General features: G+C 52.9%; 3 protein-coding genes across 3 annotated transcripts; 2 read left to right on the forward strand and 1 right to left on the reverse strand.

Moving 5' to 3' along the window:
* Positions 1–2332: 2332 nt before the first annotated feature.
* Positions 2333–7855, forward strand: NCLIV_034670 (hypothetical protein; the record flags this gene model as incomplete). The annotated part of the gene is made up of 8 exons (XM_003883668.1): positions 2333–2828; positions 3131–3337; positions 3634–3911; positions 4531–4719; positions 5006–5182; positions 5470–6027; positions 6683–6970; positions 7454–7855. The coding sequence occupies 8 exons, from the start codon at positions 2333–2335 to the stop codon at positions 7853–7855; spliced, it is 2595 nt and encodes an 864-aa protein (XP_003883717.1).
* A 3315-nt stretch (positions 7856–11170) lies between these two features.
* On the forward strand, positions 11171–12681 carry NCLIV_034680 (U6 snRNA-associated protein LSm8-like protein,related; the record flags this gene model as incomplete). Its single annotated transcript, XM_003883669.1, has 4 exons — positions 11171–11201; positions 11549–11717; positions 12159–12237; positions 12613–12681. The coding sequence occupies 4 exons, from the start codon at positions 11171–11173 to the stop codon at positions 12679–12681; spliced, it is 348 nt and encodes a 115-aa protein (XP_003883718.1).
* A 1443-nt stretch (positions 12682–14124) lies between these two features.
* NCLIV_034690 (conserved hypothetical protein) lies at positions 14125–16542 on the reverse strand (the record flags this gene model as incomplete). Its single annotated transcript, XM_003883670.1, has 1 exon — positions 14125–16542. One exon carries the CDS (start codon positions 16540–16542, stop codon positions 14125–14127), a length of 2418 nt encoding a protein of 805 aa, XP_003883719.1.
* Positions 16543–18489: the final 1947 nt, after the last annotated feature.

An 18489-nucleotide genomic window follows, 5' to 3' on the forward strand; every position in this document is an offset into this window, starting at 1 on the left:
AACGAAGGCAGGGAAACAGAATGCAGAGGTTCCTGTCCCCGAAAAGAGGAAGAAACGAAGAAGAAAACACCGAGACACGAGAACGCGCTCCGGCAGGCAGAGCTACGGGATGCGAGGGATTTTTCAACGGGTCACCGTCTGTTTCTGTGAGAGTTCCCTGCGCCACTGTTCTGCCTCGAGATCCAAGCTTCTTGATGAGTCCGTGTCTTGTCCGTTTGTCCGTGTGTCACACGTCGTCGACTCTCTTCTCGGCGGCGGTCAAGAGAGGTCACTTTTCTGCGTGCATCCCTGTGAAGCACTTCCCGCGACGGCCGGTGTAGCGACACCGAAAAACGGGATATATCAGTTTTCCTCGCCTTTCCTTTCAAATGTCTCTCTGTGTCGGCGAACTCGCCCCTCCCGATTCAAAGGGCTTTGCCGCGCGCTCTTTGGCGCGCGAACCGCCCGCGTAGATCGTGGCCGCGGAGTCGCCTCGGTCGGAAACGCGTTTTCTCGCGAATAGGAACTCGAATTTCTGGAGGAGAAAGGCAATCCCGAGTCCGATGCAAAAAAACGGAGAAGATTCCGGAGCGAAGTGCCGGAAGCGCGTCTGTGCGGCGGCGTGTTCCGCTGTAAACGTACGCGTACATCTAGAGCGGCAGTTGGACAAGACGCCTGAATGAAAAAACGCGCGGCAACGGGGCTGCGGCCGAGAAAACCCCCTTTCTGTCTCTCCTGCGCACCGATTCCACGAGATAAAGGGTTTTCCAAAAGGCAACGCCGTCTTCCCGAGCAGAAACGGAAACGCGCGTTGCCTCCGGAAGCGCAACAAGACAATCGGAACTCAGCAAGACCGCGCCCGGCATCGAAAAGGTCGGCAACTCTCTGCGCGAACGCGGACGAACACCAAGCGCCTTCTCGCGTTGCTGAGATCGTGAGGCATCTAAACCTCCTGACGTCGCGCCGCTCTGCGTTCCGCTTGTGCCAAAAGCGGCGACGCTAACGCATCGGAGACGCAAAGAAATGCTCCAATCTCCATATATATATATATATATCTGCAGAGATGTTCGCAAGCGCGTGGAGAGGAATCCTGTCAGGGAAAGCGTGCGCGAAACCTTCAGCCCGGTTCCTGGCCTCACAGTCTCTCCTAGACGCGTCCAAAGGGAGATACAGACGGAACGCGGACTGGGTTCGTCTCTCGATGAATGTCCATGTCGCGAATGGATATCTACATGCATTTCCGTAAATACACACTGGGCACGCGTTACCGCTGTATGGCTGTATAGTTTTTTTGAGGGTCCTGGAGGCCAAGACGGGACTTCCGTTCTCGCCATGCGCAGTCTCTTCTTAGAGCCCGAACCTCGAGGACCAAACAGCCGAGAGGCTTCTAATGCGGAGAGTCTCAGACGTCTCTGTTTTTTCGCCGGCGAAGTCTCTTTTCACGTTATCCCCTGCGCCCTGATGTCCCACCATTTGTGCACGCCTCCAACGGCGATGTATGCATATGCACGGCTGTATCCCTCCGTGCTTCTTAGCCGCCTCTATTAGCTTCGTGGAGATAAAGGGGAGGGTTTCTTGAAGGTATAGGACGTGAGCAGTCATCTTCTTCTTTTCCATCTCAAGCAAAAGTTTTGTTGAAGCCGGTCCCCGGCACCGGCGAACGGCTGTCACCCGGTGTCGGCAAGGAAAGGCCGCCTCGCGCGGCTCTGCTTGGTTTTCCACGTGTTCCATTTTGTTTGAGTGTCTGCGGAATTTTCCCAGACGAGGAAGTCGGGAATTCCCCGATTCCTCAACTCGAGTCTTCGAAATCGGAAGGGCGTCCGCGCGGGTCCGCTCGCACCGCCACAAGACACAGAGCGGTTTACAGCCAAAGTGCAGCGAGCGCAAATTTTTTTCCGGCAAGGCCTCACGCAGGAGAGAGAAGATCAGGAACACCCCGGTGAAACGTCTTTCCGCTCTCTCTGGAGTTTTTTTCGAACGAATACGCGCTCCTCTCCCCAAGCGGCTTCGAGCGACGCACTTCTCTCGCCAACTGTCGCTTCGAGTTTTTCCGGTGCCTTGTCCACCTCGCTGCGAGGCGGCGCGGGGGAGGCTTCGTCTTTTTTCCACGCCCTCGACTTTGTGTTCTCTGCAAATCTTGCGCCGCGGGCTTCGAGTTCCTTTGGAAGTCAACGAGACGCAAGGAGAGGCAATCTGAGGCGCAAACGGCCGCCCGTGAGGAGGTAGCTAAGAGGATCAGGAAGGCGGTCTCCTTCCAAAGCATATCGCGAGGGAAACGGGCTCGAGAGACAAGCGGAAACCGACTGTTTGTCACGAGAAGTCGGGTGGGAGAGAATTCGACTGGTTTTCAAAGATGGAAGGCGGACCGCCGCTAGCCCCGCAGCCTGGGGAGGAAGGGGAAGCGAAGCGTTGGCCTTCCTTCCTTGAGAGGATGAAGAGGGTCACTTCGACTCCCCTTCCTGCGCGCTCCTCTCCTTCTTTTGTCTCGCGCGCACTCTCTGCGCTTTCTGTTGGAGCATCCGCGGGCGCTCCGGGGGCGACCGCCAGTGGACTGAAGCGAGCGAATGTGAAACCCCGGCCGTCTGCGCCGCCTTCTGCGCCTGCCGCTTCGGCCAGCCGAGAAGACGAATCGAGCCTTTCTCTCGCGCCGCCTTCGGCGCCGGTTCGCCTCCCCACTCTGTCGTCGGCCGACCTGGCCACGTCCTCGCTTCCGTCTCTTCTCCGCGCCTTCTCGCTGCCCGAAGAAAGGACGGACTTCCTCCCGCTTGCCGAAGAGATCCCTCCCGCCCTCCTCCCAGTCTGCGGCGTACCGCTGATTGTCTTCGCTCTCGACTTCCTCGCGCGAAACGGTAGGAGAAAAAGACGGCGAAGCGAAAGGAGCGCGCACAAAGGGGAAAAGCGAAGCCGGAGGGACGCGGATTCTGCGCGGCAACCACACAGAGGGAATCGAGGGAAGGAGAGGGAAGGGGGCCAGAGGAGGGGAGACTGGAGCACAGAAGAGTGCGGAGGACTCAGAGGGAAAGAGGAAAGGCAGAAGCATAGACGCGGAGAAAGGATCGAAGTCCGGCAAAACGAGAGGGAAGAAGGACAGGAAGTTCGAGAAAAAGAGTCACGGAACTGAACGCCCTCGCCGTGTCCTCTCTCCGTTTAGGTGTTACCGACGTCTTTGTGCTGCTGAGGAACAACGAGGAAGGCGAGGCCGTCCAGAAAGTTGTCGAAGAACAACAACCTTCTCTGCAGAGACGATTTGCGAGTCGTGGGGAACCCCTCCAAATCGTGGTGGTCTTTGTGGCGCCGACCGTCGAGACTCTCGGAGACGCTCTGAGGGATTTCGACTCTCGCGTCAATTTGACAAAAGGTGAGCGGTCGCAGGCGCCAGAAAGGACCGGGAGAAGCAAAGACGGGAAACGTCGAGGGGCGTCAGGTCAACGGCGGTTCTCGAATGCCAGCAAAAGAGAGAAGGGACGGCTGGAAAGATCCCCCACGGTCCTCCTGCACAAACGACTCGCGCCGACGCAGGTTCCGAGACACTCCAGAGGGCCTGGCCTCCTGATGTCTCCTCCGCGTCATCGGTCGGATCGTCCTCCAGGTATGCGGAGCGCGACGCTTCGCGACCCTCTTAATCTCTCTCGCTTGTCTGCTTGACTTCTTCAGACTTCCTCCTGCTTTCTGCAACGACTTTCATCGTCGCCGACATCCGAGACGCACTCGAAAACCACCGCGCGAGAAGCGGAAAGAGACAAACGGGACGGGCTGCCGAGCAACTCGTCACTCAGATTTTCTCTTCTCTCCCTGCGGCGTCGCCTCGCCGGCATCTCTCCGACGACGTCGGCATCGTCCTCAACGGCGAGACGAAAGAGATGATCAAGCGTGTCTCCCTTCGCTCCCGAACCTTCCTTGGCGTCGACGAAATGACGCTTCTGCAGGCGCCGGTACAGTCCCGAAGCAGTGACAGAGCCAGTTGCCTATCTACACACACGCACACACACGCGCGCGCCTCCAAATGCATATGCATATGCAAATATATATATATATATATATATATATATATATATATATATATGTTTGTGCATGCATGCATACATAAGGTTTTGGGGGTGGTGCGCAGCGCTTCAGTTGGGTGCGCCTTTGGGAGTGTCTTTTGAGTTCCCTTCTGTCGCAGAAGATACGTACAGGGCGATCGTGTCTGGTGCGTATCTTCTTCTCTGTGCGTTTGAGCATCTCGTGAAGACGCCTCCTCAGACTAGGAGATATGATTTGATCGAGGTACATGAAACGCTGCATTCAAAGGTTATTAGTGGTATTGGAATGGCATGTGTATATTTGTATATTTCTTTATAGGTGAGTGAAAAAGCCCTTCTTCCTCGTTTTGTAGGTCCGCCTCCGGCGGCAGCGCCTTGGCGTCTCTTGGTTTGGATTTGTGGCCTATCTAAACGTGTCCAAGTTTATAATTGAATGGCTTTGTATCGGGCGGGACACGAAGTTTTTGTTCAGATTCCGATGGGACTTCGGTTATTCCCATCTATTCGCATCTACGCTTTTTGTCCATAGGGCGACGGGGGCTCGGGAAACCTGGAAGTACACTACGACCTCGTCGACGCAGGAGTGTACATTTGCTCGCCGAAAGTTCTGAAGATCTTCCGCTATTCCTTCGACTTCCAGTCCATGACAAGGGATTTTATTCCTGCAGTCGTTCGTCGCGATATCAAACTCCATGCGGTCTTCGCTCACACCCTGAAGGTAAAGAAAGGGCCCCGACAAATGCGCGGATGCATTCAAGCACACACACACACATATACAGTTGTGTGTGTGCGTATATACTCATATGTACATATATATATATACAATTATCTTCATGCAGATAGATCTTCATGTGTAGAGATAGAAGACGAAGACGCTGGATTTGCTGGCTGCTATATTTGGACGCGTTTTTCTCTAGGAGCTGCTGTCACACTCACATAGCTCTTCCCTCGGTTTTTTCCTAGCACGTGCCTTCTTTTCTGTATTCTCGGTTGTCTGGTGCCAGGAGAAAGCCATGTGTTCCGAATATAAACCGTTCGCCGCTCAAGTCACGGATCCGCGGTCGTACTTCAATGCTTGCCAAAGCGTGGTGGAGCGGTGGCTGTACCCGATCGTTCCGGAAGTTCTCTCGATTTTCCTCGGCCAAGCGCGTCTCCGATACAAGGGCGCCGGAACTTATCAGGTGAGGAAGACGAAACCCCACGAGAGCAGGAACGAGAGTTGAAGATAGATTCCCGAAAAGCACAAACAGAAGAGGCAAAAGGCGAGAGAGACGGGGGAGACAAAGAGGTCAGGGCGGAGAAGAGGAACGGGGAAGCAGCCGATACGAGAACAGAGTATACGCGACGGAGGAGAAAGGTTTCCGGGGGTACCGTTTTCATCTTGTCTCTTTTTCTAGCGTTTCGCTGTCTGACCTGGCCGCACAAAGACACCGTAACCCGTTTTTTCCCCTTCTTTTCTCTGCTCCAGGCCGACTCGGTGGTTCTGGGGAGTCGATGCGAAGTCGGTCCACTGACTGTCTTGGAAGACCGGACCGAGGTCGGCGAGGATTCGTCGGTGCGCGCGTCTTTCCTCGGCGCGTCTTGTTCCATTGGCAAGGGCGTTGTCATCGAGGGTTCGATTCTTCTGGACCACGTCCAGGTCGCTGACGGCGCAGTTATTCGCGACTCTATTCTCTTCCCCTTTGCCTCCGTGAAACGCGGCGCCGAGATCTCTCGCGGCTGTCTCCTCGGCAAGCATGTGCTTATCGGAGAAGAGCGCTCGATCCAAGCGTTCACGCGAATCCACCTGCCGTCCCCAGACTCCGAGGCCTCGGGGCCGAAGCCCAGAGAGCCAGACAGCGCCCGCGAGCACAGCGCGGAGGTCGTCGGCGGAGACGGCAGAGGCGTCTGCTGCGACGCACGCGGCGGACCTGTGGAACAGGAAGACCGAGCGCTCACCTCGCCGGGCGCTTCCATCGCGCCCGCCGTCGCCCTCCCAGTTCCCCGCTTCTCCAGATGTCCGGAGGACGATCCAAGCGCAGATCAAGTGAGGAATCTCGCCCTCCGCGCGCTGGCTCATAACACACCGAAATCAAAGAGGAACGCCTTTATATATATATATATATATACATATATATGTTTTCCAGCCCCGCCGTCCAGGCACGTGGAAATGAAGAGATACAGAGATCCATTCACACAGATGCGCTCTGCGACATACTCGGCTATAGGTGAATATAGGCAGGTAACCATATATATATATATATATATATGTAGGAGTTGATGGGCGAGTATACGTAAATGTATGTGCCTACACATGTGCGTGTTTTAGGCTGTTTCGTGCAGAGTGTCTTGATTTGTAAAATTCAGGGATTCCGTCACAGAGAATCCTTCACAACCGTGCTGAAGCCGCATAGAGCTCTGTGTGCTCACAACTGCATTGTAGAGAAAGGTTTGAAACTGGGAAAGTGCACCCGGGTCGCCTTCCCTTAAGAAAACAAACGCTCCCCATACATGCAAGGGAAAAACAGGAAATCCCATTTTATGAGCATTCGCATAGATCTTCAAATACATATACATATATATAGGCGTGTATTGTTGCAGAGTGTGGGCGAGTGTGTGTTTGGGAGGGTTTTGTGTCAACTGTTTTCTGTTTTTGATACTTTTTTATATCCATTGCGTCTTCTTTCGTGTCTGTTTTCTAGCTGCTGAGTTGCGCGATCTTCCCGGTTTCGGCGAAGGGTCGCGTCGGCCTGGAGGCCCTGGCGGTCTCGGCTTACAATGCCGGCCTCGACGAGAAGCTGTTTTCTTTGTGTGCCGGATACCTGCAAAGTTCGTCGTTTGAGGAGCAACAGGATCGTTTGTGCGCTCTCGAGGAGTACCTTGCAGCTGGAAAGTTCTTCGCAGATAAGGCGAAGGTGACTCTTCCTGCGCGGCATGCACTCCGCGCCTTCTTGTTTCACTTGGCGACACTAAGCCCAGCCAATCCGGAGGTAAGGCGTGAAGCGAGGGTGCGAATCGATATGTCCGTTGAAACGAAAGACAGAGGAAATTGTCGATGCAAGCCGTGTATCCTTCAGAAAGGAAACTGTGTTCTGGCGTCTACGGCAGCGATATACCAAGCAGCAATAGAGGCAGGCATGCATGCTTCTCTGTATGTATATATGTATCCGTTTAGATATATATGTGTGTATATATGTGCGCGTGTGTGTGTGTATAGATGGATTCTCCATGTGTGTGTATGTCTATTCCTGCGCATACGCATTTTTCTTTACATGTGCATGTAGGTATGGTTGCAGGCCGTGGTTTAGATGCGCGCGTGTAGATGTGTGTGGTCTTTTTATTTGAGAAGTATGTGAAGCAGGCGGGTGTGTAAGAGTGTAAGTGAGTGTGTGTGTCAGTTTGTGTCGATGACTGGAGATCTGGGAGGAGGTGCTCGTCTGGACTTTAGGCTTGCGTGGTGTTCGCTTTTTTAGGTTTGGCGGTGCGACCTCGCGGAGCATCGCGTGGAGGCGCTCTTCTTGGCGGTGTTGCCGGCGGATCGATTTGTCGCGACAGATTTCTTTCCGCTTTGGACGGAGTGTCTCGCGTTCTGCCAGCAAGCTGCGTTTTGCGTGCCGTCGTCGCAACTCGCCAATCAGAAGGCCGGAGACAGCGAGGACGCGACAGGCGACTCGGAGACGGTCGCGCCGAATCCTCTCCACAGCCCGGCGGCGTTCTGTTCGCTCGTCGAAACGATGCAGGCGTGCGGATTGCTCGAGTGCGAAACAACTTTGCCGCTGTGGTACGCCTACATGGTGAACGTCGGGAAAGGAGCAGACGAGTATCTGAGCAACCCGAGATTCATCGCGTTTTGCCAGTGGCTCGAGCAGGACTAGGCGAAAAGGCTGCAGCGTGAGCGTCTGCGGGGGCGAAGTGCGGACAACGTTGCGGAGGAGGAAGCGACGTCGCAAGTTTTGGGGAGCTAGCAGAGAAGAAACGATTGACCAACCACACGGCGTGAGAAGAACTTAGAGGCGGACGACCGGCGATTCCAGGCCGCTCCGGAAGCCGCGGGAGCTCTTTTTTTGAGCAGATGTGCGGGGGAAAAGAGGTGCTTTGATTGGTTCTTCGTAGTTGGGCGTTTGTGTGACCTCTCGAGAAGGCGCGTGCAAGCAAAATTAGAGTGGGACGACGAATGCCAGTGAACGCCGAAAACGATGCTTTGGAGTCTGCAGCCTTCTGTGCACAGACAGACAGATCCCGTCAGTGGAAGTCGGGCCGCGCTGGGGTGTTCCCCTTCTTTTTGCTCGACACCGATCTTCACCTTTGTGTGCTTCTGCGATACACTCCATGCTACGTCCGTATAGCTGCCCCGTCCCCAGTGTTTTTTCCTGAAAAGTCTGTGGATTTCGATTTGGCCTTGTTCGTCGAAACTCTGCAGTGGCTCACAAGCACACTGCGACACCAGGAAAGCCTCTCGCCGCCGCACGAAAACACGGCTGAAAGGGTGCCTGGCGGCGCGCTGGAGGGAGGCCGAGCCGGCACGGAGGAAGCTTTCCCTTTTCGAGGTACAGAGTTCGCGTACACATCTGGCCCATTCGTCCAAACCGAGAGCCGGCACCGATTGCCGGTCTGAAACACATTCAGCCAAGTTCCCTAGGGTTGTACACCGCCGCTCCACTGCTGGACTGAAAACAAAGACAGCGAAGCGTAGTGATTCATGAACTGGACGACGTTGAGATTGATCCACATCGGCTAGCCTCCATGCGTAATATGCGGATCGGCGTTATTCGTATTAACGGCGAGAAATGCGTACGCAGTTGCGAGCATGGCCACTGAACGACGATGTTCACGTGCACGGATTCAGCGTCAAGTTTTTTGTCGACACTGGCACTAAAAGCTGCCGAGCTTTTTCCAGTGGCGCCTTTCGCAGGAACAGTGCTCCTGGATCAGTACACTGTGTGCTGAAACGCGCGTCGGAGAGTCGCCCGACTGGTCTCATGTGCGCCGTTCGCGGGGGAAATTCGCAGAATTTTCGCACGCTTTGTCGCACGCCAGCAATCCAAGGGCTGCACTGGTGAGTCGTTGCTGGATCTCCGGTTCCTGAGCGTCTAACCGGGTAAATCTCCTCTGCGGAGCTGTAGTTTGAGGCTACAGAGAAAAGTCTGTATTTGTACGCGGTGGAAGCGTGTGTCTTGCATCTTGGCTCTGTCGCCAACTTGTGGGCGGAGAGAGTGGTGTCGATGCAGTGCGTCAGAAGGGTTTGCACGTCAAGTTCAGACTCTGGGAGAAACGGCCCGTAACGTCTCCCATAAGCCTCATTTCCTCTTTGCATGAACTGTGTCTCACAGCGGCCTAGCTATTCTAAGACGAGAGCAAGGCAATCGACAATCAGTGCTACCCCCGGCTTTCCAGGGTTTCTATCTGTCCTCTTAGGCAACTCGGACTCGCCTCGCCGTTAGAAACATGTCTCCTTGGATCCGATTGTCCCTGATCGCTTTCGAGAGTCTGTCTTCATAGAAAGGAACTGGGAAGAACTTGCCGTCGCTGCGGGCAGTCCTCCGTGCGTTCGCCGCTGTTGTCCTATTTTCGCGGTGTGCATGCATGCATGCGCGACTCTCTCGAGGACGCGGCGGGAAGTGATGCCTCTTCTCGGGTCTTTGCGTAATTGAAGATGTTTCTCTCAAAATCTTTCGCTTGTGCCAGTGCATGTCTTTTTTTTTCGCTCGAGTGTCATTTGTCCTGCTCCGGAGTTCTTCCGGTTTGTTCGACGGCAATTAAGAAGGCCGACCAGAAACCACGGGTTTATCCGTGGAAAAGGATTCCGAGAAGCTTCTTCCTGCACTGAGAAATCCGCGGAGACCACCTTTCTGACGCGGCAGATGCCGTAGTGGCCGGAGAAGACGGCGACCAGACCCACTTCGCATAGATTTGTTTGAGAGGCGCGTGAACCGTAGTTCTTCAAGAGTCTGAGGTTTATGTTTGAGTTCTGAACATTTGAGGTGTATGCACACCTCGTCTTCCTGGGAAGTCGTCTGTGGTGTAAACGGCCTCGTCCTCTGAAGTGTTTCGAGACACACACACCAACACTTTCGGAAATTGTACGCGCGGTTTCTCCTTGCTCTTCTGCTTGCGGGCGATGTAACTGAGGCGTAACTGTACACTCCATTTTGCCGCACGCCCCCAGGAGCGCGAGAATCTGTCCGTCCCCTGGTATCCTAGCCCAGCTCTGACCGTTGGATGCCAGTGGTAATTCCCTCGTCTTTTCCTTCCCCTTCGCCGAAGCGAAATTCTCTTCTGTTTTCCGCCTGTCGGTCCTCTGCTTAGAGATTCATGCAGAAACGCCTTCATATTCCCTCCTCGTTCGGTAGATTTGATGCTCCGTCGTGTCTCAGGATCCTTCCCCCCGTGAGGCTCTCAGCGTTCGGCCCTTCATTCCATACCGCGCCTTAAAAGGGTTTTCTCAAAGTCTGCTCTTCTCTCTTGCACACCTCTGCCGGTTTTTCTGCCGTCGGTCTAGTTCATTTTCTCGTTTCCGATTACCTGCCTGGATCAGCCTTTGTATCCTTTTTGTCTTCTCACCCGCATCTGAGTATTGTTTCTCTCCTTTCACCCTTAAAGGTGCTTCCATTTCTCACTCCGTTTTCTCCTTCTCCCTCGTTACACCTCTGGGCGTTTACACGTGTCTCCACGCGCCCTGGGTTTCTCAAAGTGGGCATCGCGTTTTGTTTCTCGTGCAGCGCATGCATTTGGCCTTTCTTGTTACAGGGAGATTCCACCCCTTTCTGTTCCGGGTAATCGACTGTCTTCTTCCCTTTCGGCGCTTTCCATTTCCGGCCACAATCGTCCTCCCCCCCTCTCGACTCGTTTGTCTAATTGTGCGACGTTCTCCTTTCCGCTCCCCAAGTTTCCCTCTGTCCAAGAATTCCTCCTTTGCGAGTTCCCCTTGGCTTTGCGTTTGCTGTGCCTTGTCACCCATTTCGAAGGCATCTGTACCCTTCCGAAAGCTGTTCTCTTCCCCAGCGTCTCTCTTGTCTCGGTTCCTCTTCCTTCGTAAATCGTCTCGCACAACTCGCCGGCGATTTTCCCCTGGTATGCATCGTCTCGTGGGAAAACAACTCGCGTCGCCCTTGGCCCGTCTCGTCTTCATCGAGACGCACACCTGGTAGAGATACTGCCGTTGCTTGGTTTTAATAAGCAGCAGATACAAGATGGCGCAAGTCCTTCAGACTCTCGTCGACCGTAAGTCCGCCTCTCCTCCCTCACAGTGTCGTCTTCATCCTTGTTCTCCTTTCGGTCATCCGCCCTTCCCCCCTTCCCTCTCGTCCGTGAGTCCGCCCCGTGTAGCGTGGTGTGTTTCTCTTCTTCTTCTCTGTGTATTTCGGAATCTCTTCCTCGCGACGATTTCTCTCTTTCCAACACATTCGCCCCGTACCGGTTCTCTTCTTCGTGCTCTCCCTCGCTGTCGCTCTGAACCACCCTGGACCGAGACTGCCGCTTTCTCTCTCGGGGTCACAGGATTTCTTGTTCCTCCTTCTTTTTCAACGGGAGATTGTAAACTCTAGGTTTTTCCCCCTCTTTTCTTGCAGAAAAAGTCGAGATTGTCACTGTCGACGGGCGCGTCTTTGTCGGCACGCTGAAGGGGTTTGACCAGAGCACAAACTTGATTCTGGACAAATGCGAGGAACGCATTTATAGCCTCGATGCGGCGGTCGAACAAATTGCTCTCGGCCTCTATCTAATTCGAGGCGACAACATGTGAGTCACCTTTTTTTCCATGCACTAATAAACACAGACATGCAGCTACGCGCATATATATATATGTATATATATATATATCTTATATGTATATATAATATATATTTATAATGCTGTTTGGGTCGGCCTCTTTCCTTTGAATGAAAAGCGGGAACAGTACGTGGACGCAATACCATTCGGAGCATGTGGGTTCTCCTCGATATACTCGTGCATGCACCTGAAAATACAAGCGTCGGCTCGGACAGCTGGAGATTCCCTCGTGGCACGCAGAGACGCACACGGAAAAAACTCTGAATTTATTTGCATGCATAGCTACATACCTTTCTATGTGTAAATATGGGGATATGCGTTGTTTATTATAATAGGGGGTGCATAAGTGGGGATATTTTGTACCTGTGCCCATAAAGAGTTTGCTTCTGTGTGCGCCTTTTTTCTTTGTAGCGCGGTCGTTGGAGAGGTGGATGTGGAGGTAGACGAGAGCATTCAGCTCTCATCGGTTCGCGCAGCTCCTCTTAAGCCGGTAAGATCTCTCTTTCTCCCGTTTTTTCTCGCTTCTTCTTCTTTTTTCAACACCTCCAGATCCTGTGACTCAATGAGGATCACGAAATGGCCTCGCCGATTCTGCTCCAGTCCTAACTATCCATCTGCTGTCTTCCCCTTCCCGCCACCACTTTTGATTCTTTGTAGCTTGAGTCGCCCGTCATACAGTCCCCTAAAAGCCGTCTGCTTCCCATGTTATCTGTCGTGTTGCCCGAAAACACAATTTTCTCTGCTTGATTACCCCCCGGTGCTGCAATCCACTTTTTCTACTGGCAAGGCCCGGGTTAAACAGCATATGCACAGGTACCGCCAGGCCGTTCATACTGCATGATCTTTCTTTTCTTTCGTTGAATAGAAGAAGGAGAGGCTGTACGTAAACTTGTTGATAGGTGCTCTCCTTTCTTCACAGCTCCAAACCATGTAGGAAAAAGACGATTTGTGGTTTTTCTAGTCTGCAGCCCGAAATGTTTAAAAACGAGGTATCAACTCGCTTCTCACCGCTTTCTGGAGTTGTCCATAAATTGAAGCAAAAAAACTGTGTTTTCTCTAGGAAGCCGATCGAAATGCATGCATACAGGGCTTCTTGAGAACTGCTGCTGGTGTTCCCAGATGAAACCGTAACGGCAGAAGACGACCTTCAAGTTTGCCACCGAGAAGGCTGAAGGCCATGGAGAACAGAGGTGTTTATTTTGATCTCAAGTCTAGCGCTCGGAAGAGATGAGAGGCTGTTTTCCATCTTGAGTGAATCTCGAAGCCTTGCTCTTTGTGCGTTGCTGTCTTCGCCGTGGCCCAGGCCGTGCGCGTTGTCTTCCCTGCGTCTCCAGGATCGCAACATCTGTCGTCTTTCTTCCCTGTTTTTTGTCGACCGGCCTCTCGCGACTCTAGTTTCTCTCTGCGTCGCCCATGCACGATGAATACAACGGTTCCCTTCTCTCTCTTCTGTTCCCGGAAGGCGCAGGGCCGTGAATCCGAAGTGAATCATGCGGATAGACTAGCAAGTGGCAAGGGATTGGGAAGACGCGACACATTTGGGGAAGCAGAACTTCTTTGCCTCCACGAGTCTAGCGCAGCATTGAATTCGACTGGATCTATCCCACACAGTTCAGATATTAAAGCCAGTTCGGTAGGTGTGATTCGCACACGAGTGTCGCCCACTGAACGTAGATCCACCTCGAAATCTCTCGTTCGTCCGTCCACAGGAAGCGCTCACTTTCCTCTCCCTGTAACTTACAGGGTGCTGACGTCTCCTTCGGAAGTACGTCGTTTGTCCTAACAGCGGCAGTATGCATGAAAGCCGCGCTCTACCGTCTCATCGGTTCTGTTTGCTGGTTTTCAAAATCTTTAGCCCGGTGCAAGAAACGCGACTCAACCAGCGACTGATGGAAATGAAAAACTGGCAGTAAAACGCACACCAAAGAAGTGAAACGGTTGGGTCTCTCAGAAAATCCCCGAAAGCCGCCGAACGCACCACAAGAAATCAAACCCCGGAAGCATGAGCCTGTCGCCTTCATGTGGAGCTTGCAACTCTTACGGCCGCGTTTTTCACGCCACCGCCGTTCTAGAGTTGTGCTCCATTTCGGCGAATGCTCGCCGGCTCTCTTCCCGCACTTCTGTGTGTCGTCTACCGTCTTTCGCCAAAGCTTTTCTGGAGGTCTTCCCAGTCCAAAACACACTCATGCAGCTCTTCCAGCAGCACACATCTGCCGCGCTCCGTCGCTGCAGGCAGGAGGATGTAGCAATTCCGTTTCGGCGTTCGATCAGCCTACTTCCTTCCCCCGCTTTCCTCTTCTTCAAATGTGTCGTTTATCTTCAACTTCGGTTATCACAGCAAGTATATTCTTGTCTGTTGCCAAGGGTTGTCAGGTCTTCACTTTGTCCCTTCCGTTGCCGGACGCTTTCCCAGAAACCCTTGCTTCACCCCTTGATCGTCGTTCTCTGTCCTCGTTTCACCTTCTTGGCCTTCAACTGTGTGTTCAGCCACATGTGCAACTGTGCGTCCGCGCTTATTAGCTGCCGGTATTTCCTTGTCAGAGATAGCCGCGTCTGAACTCGGCGCCTCTTGAAGCATCACTTGTCGCCTCCACATGTCCAACCACCTCAGAAACAAAAACGAGAGCAGCCACGTATCTGGGAAGGCTTGCATGTGCTGAGAGCTCAGCGGTCGTCGCCATTTGCCGGCTTCTGTGTTTCTGTCTGTCTTCTGCGTCGCTGTCCAAGCGTCTGACCTGACTGACCACTGAGATAGGGGTTCATTGTCGCGGGATTCATGACTGGATACCCTGGGCGTTTTCTGACTGCTGGGATGACTAGACACAGCGACGTCGCTATATGGGACGCCTAAAGCATGTGCTGCTAGCCTAAGATAAGGCGCAGAAGCGTCCGAAACAGAGTGCGAAGGGTTTTCAGAGGTTTCGCCATGATTCCTGTTTGCGGTAGAGATTTGGCTCGACGAAAACGTTCGCCCCTCGTCGACAGTCTTGTAATCCTGATCTCTCTCTCGCAAATTCTGGGGGGAATGGAGCGATAAAGATTCCCCTTGGTGTATCGAATTTGTCTCACCGTTTCCAAGGTGATGCTGAAGATAGAGGGTATAGTAGATTCCAACCGCGGCCCTAAGAATATCCTCTTCGGAGACCAGACTGCTAAAAATATCCGCTCGCGTTCTTTTCCCTGTTTGCTGCTCGTTGGTCGCGCCCGCCGCCACTTGCCTGGCCTCTGGTGGATCTGCAAGTCGGTGAAATGCGACAAAGCCAGATTCCGCGGCGATCCACTGACTGAGCCGGTCCGAGAGATTGGAGAATGTCAGGGGATGCTCACTCTGATTTGAGGTCTTGGGGAGATGAACATATCCCGTGTCTGGTTGACCCGGACTTGGCACGTTGCCGTCCGAGAGCAAAGGAGCGTTTGACGGGTCATCTGAGTTTTCTGGCGGCCGACTTTCGGCTGAAAAGGCCGTAGAGTCAGCTGCTGGGACGTGGTGCTCTTGCTCACAAGCAACACACAGTTCTTTAGAAGACAACCTGGGAGACAGGTTCTGTGTGGTAGAAGGGCCAGATGCGCTCGCGTCTGACGTGGCGACCGCTTCCACGTGTGAGGCGAGCCGTTTTTCTCGGTCTTTGGCACGATTTGTGCGCTGGAAATCCGCGTGGAACAGAGAAGAATGGTGTCCGGTTACCAGACTTGGTTTCGTGGGGGGAACCGTCCTCGCGTTTTCCATGCTTTTGGGAACGGCGCTGATTTCTTGATGCGGCAGCACGGGCGCCGCAGCTGGACCCGTTTGCGTGTGCAAGGGCACTCGGGAAAGCGAGACATCTGAGAGCGGATTGCTCGAGCTCACGGGACGCAGCGACTGTGAGACAGATTCCGAGGCTGTCGTATCCTCTTTTGATTGAAGAAGCAAGCTAATCTCTCGCGGTTCAATGTTAAAGAGAACATCGAGGTCACCCAACTGTGTGCCAGCAAACAGCCGCAGTTCCGTTGTGTTGCCCGCGGGCACCTCGGATGGTTCCGTTGCGCCTGGAGAGGGGAAAGATGAGCTAAAGGGATTTGGCAAGTCCCACGAAGAAGGAAGAATTATTGACGGAGCACCTAGCTGGGCGTGATAGCCCGATGGACTGAGTAGTGGAGCAACAGAAGACAACGAGGAGAAGTCAGTAGAAAGAAACGGAGACGAACCAAACGATGACCCAGAAACGGATTCAGGGGAGAGGCTGCTAGAAGGCTTAAAAGGAACCGAAGCTGAATTCGCAAGTTTTGATGTCGGATAGGGCGGGAAAAGCCAGTGAAAGGGCGGCGGAACCTCGCGTTGCGCTTCTTCTAATGACTGCGAAGATACCGCACTTTCGGTGTGAGAAAGCGCAGCTGAGCCTTTCCGCCTTGTCCAATAGTGTTTCACAGAGTGATTTGGTAAGCCTATCTTGTGACAGTGACGCCTTGTACAGGAAGGGAAACCCGGCTTGGCGGTCTTAGAAAACACCATATCTACGGAATCAGGAATATCAGACGATGAAACGGTTTCAGGAGAGGCAGCATCAGGAGGCTTGGCTACCGGTGGCAAAGCAACTGGATCAGAGTGGAGAACGGAAGCAGCGAGCAACCCCCCATCCAAATCATCAATGCGGGCATTTGAGACAGAAGAAACAGGAGGACGCGCAGAAAGAAGTTCGCAAAACTGACAAAAGTTGACTTGTTCCTCATCAAGGTCAAACGCGGCCGCCCTACCGAGTGGACCTGCAAAACTTAGAGTCAACAAACAAACCAGCAGTGGGAACCTTTCACCCGCCATCTTGGCGAGGAAACAAGCTGACAAGGACACCCCAGACGACACCTGAGCCAGCAAACACAATATTTTCACAAGTAGGAAGATACATCAGACACACACCACGAAGGGGAGAGGAGCCGAAAAACAGCCAAACCCGCATGGGGCTCAATGGGTCTCCCACGACGCATGACTTTTCTCGAGAACTGGCTACCCTCGTACGCGAGATATGAGCGTTTTTGCTACTCGGCCACGGCTGCGTGGAGGATTTTACCGGAGCTGTTTACCAAACTCTCTTTGCCGAGAAGCCTAACCCCCCTCAACGACGGGCCCCTTCACCGTGAGTCGGCGCCACGAAGTGCCTTTTCGCAACGTAACATGATGGTCATGAAAAGCACAATAGAACTTGGATCCGGTAAACACATTCAAGACCTAAACCAGTAGTCCAACTCGTAGTACATACTCCCCAGAATAAGGAAATCTGGAGGTCGGTGTTATCCCGTACCAAGGTAGTGTTCTCTTCTCACAGACCCCGTACGCGCGCTGATAACAAAACGGTCGCTGCGTCAAAAAAGGCCATCCTTCCGGTCGCCAAGTTAGCTCTTTCGTTTCTCCCGATCCCTGACTCTTTGCTGATCGCTCACGACTCACCGCAACAGCGCAACACGTAACTTCCAGTGTTACGATTGCCTCATAGCTGTACCCTAACCAGTTTTATACTACGTTCCCCTCTCCTTTAACTAGTGATTTGCTCTGTCTTCTCCGAGAATCGCTGTATTGGCGTGGAGAACTTGTCCACGCCGTTTCCCTATGCCTACTGGCCGCTGGCGTCCGCGCCGCACCGAAACGGAGGTGGAATGCGTTAGATGAGTGCCCTCAGCTCTTGTCAATAGAAAAGTCCGGCTTCTACTCTTGCATTCATAAACGTTGACATATTCGTGGGAAACACGTCCACACAGAGAGATAGAGCTACCGAGTTCTCCGTGTCCAACATCGGCATACATCCAAACAATGCGTTATCCGCAGTTCACAGTCACTTGCATACAAATATGCTCATATAAATAATGCGTACATATATATATATATCTGGCTGCAGTGAAGTTTCTGTGTATTTCTCCCTCGAAGTTTCCAACCTTCCTGTGGCACCGAACGCCGACTAGCTCAGGGAGCGCCTGCGACCACTTTTACACACGCTGCGTGATGGAGAAGCAAGTCTGTCGTAGGGATCGTCTACGTGTGTTTCGGAGTGTCGCGTACCCGAGACAGGGTTGTCCAGGTTCAGCAATCTGGTTTTGTTCCGGCGCCCAGATAGTGTATGCACACCTGCAATGCAGCTGTATTTCACATGAATCGACCGGGGAGAGACAGCGGCTCGGCCGCAAACACGAAAAGGCAACGTTGACTGTTTGAAGGCTCCACGGACACAGAACGGAGAGAAAAGGCACGGAAAGAAACAGAGGTTTCTCTCATGAAATCTGCATTTACAAATACAGTGAAGTACGGTGATCGAAATCGCAAACAGGACACATCAGAGACACAACAGGACGCCTTCCATGTGAAGCTCCAAGAGACGGGTCACTTCCCTTCTCTTCATCACCCTCCTCTGCGGAAAAACCACCTTCGCTCATCTCAACAGAAATCTTTCAGAAACAACAGTTCACAAACAATGCGTTATGTATATATATATATACGCATATATATATATATATATATATATATATATGTATACGTATAGGTATATACAGGCAGCTTTATGAAAAGAAAGACATACAGAGACTACGAGGAGCATCGAGGCTAGCAAAAGAAGATATATATATATATATATATATATGGGTAAAGGCAAGCACGTACGTACACAGAGCAGGCATGAAGAGCAGCTCGATTCTTCACAAGAGCTGGTGACAAAACTAGTCATCGCCCCCGCGCCTCCGCTGCATTGAACAGTCTTTTTGGTTCCCCACAAGGAAGTGCCAT

This window comes from Neospora caninum, chromosome VIII (assembly GCF_000208865.1).
Source record: "Neospora caninum Liverpool complete genome, chromosome VIII".
NCBI lineage: Eukaryota > Apicomplexa > Conoidasida > Eucoccidiorida > Sarcocystidae > Neospora > Neospora caninum.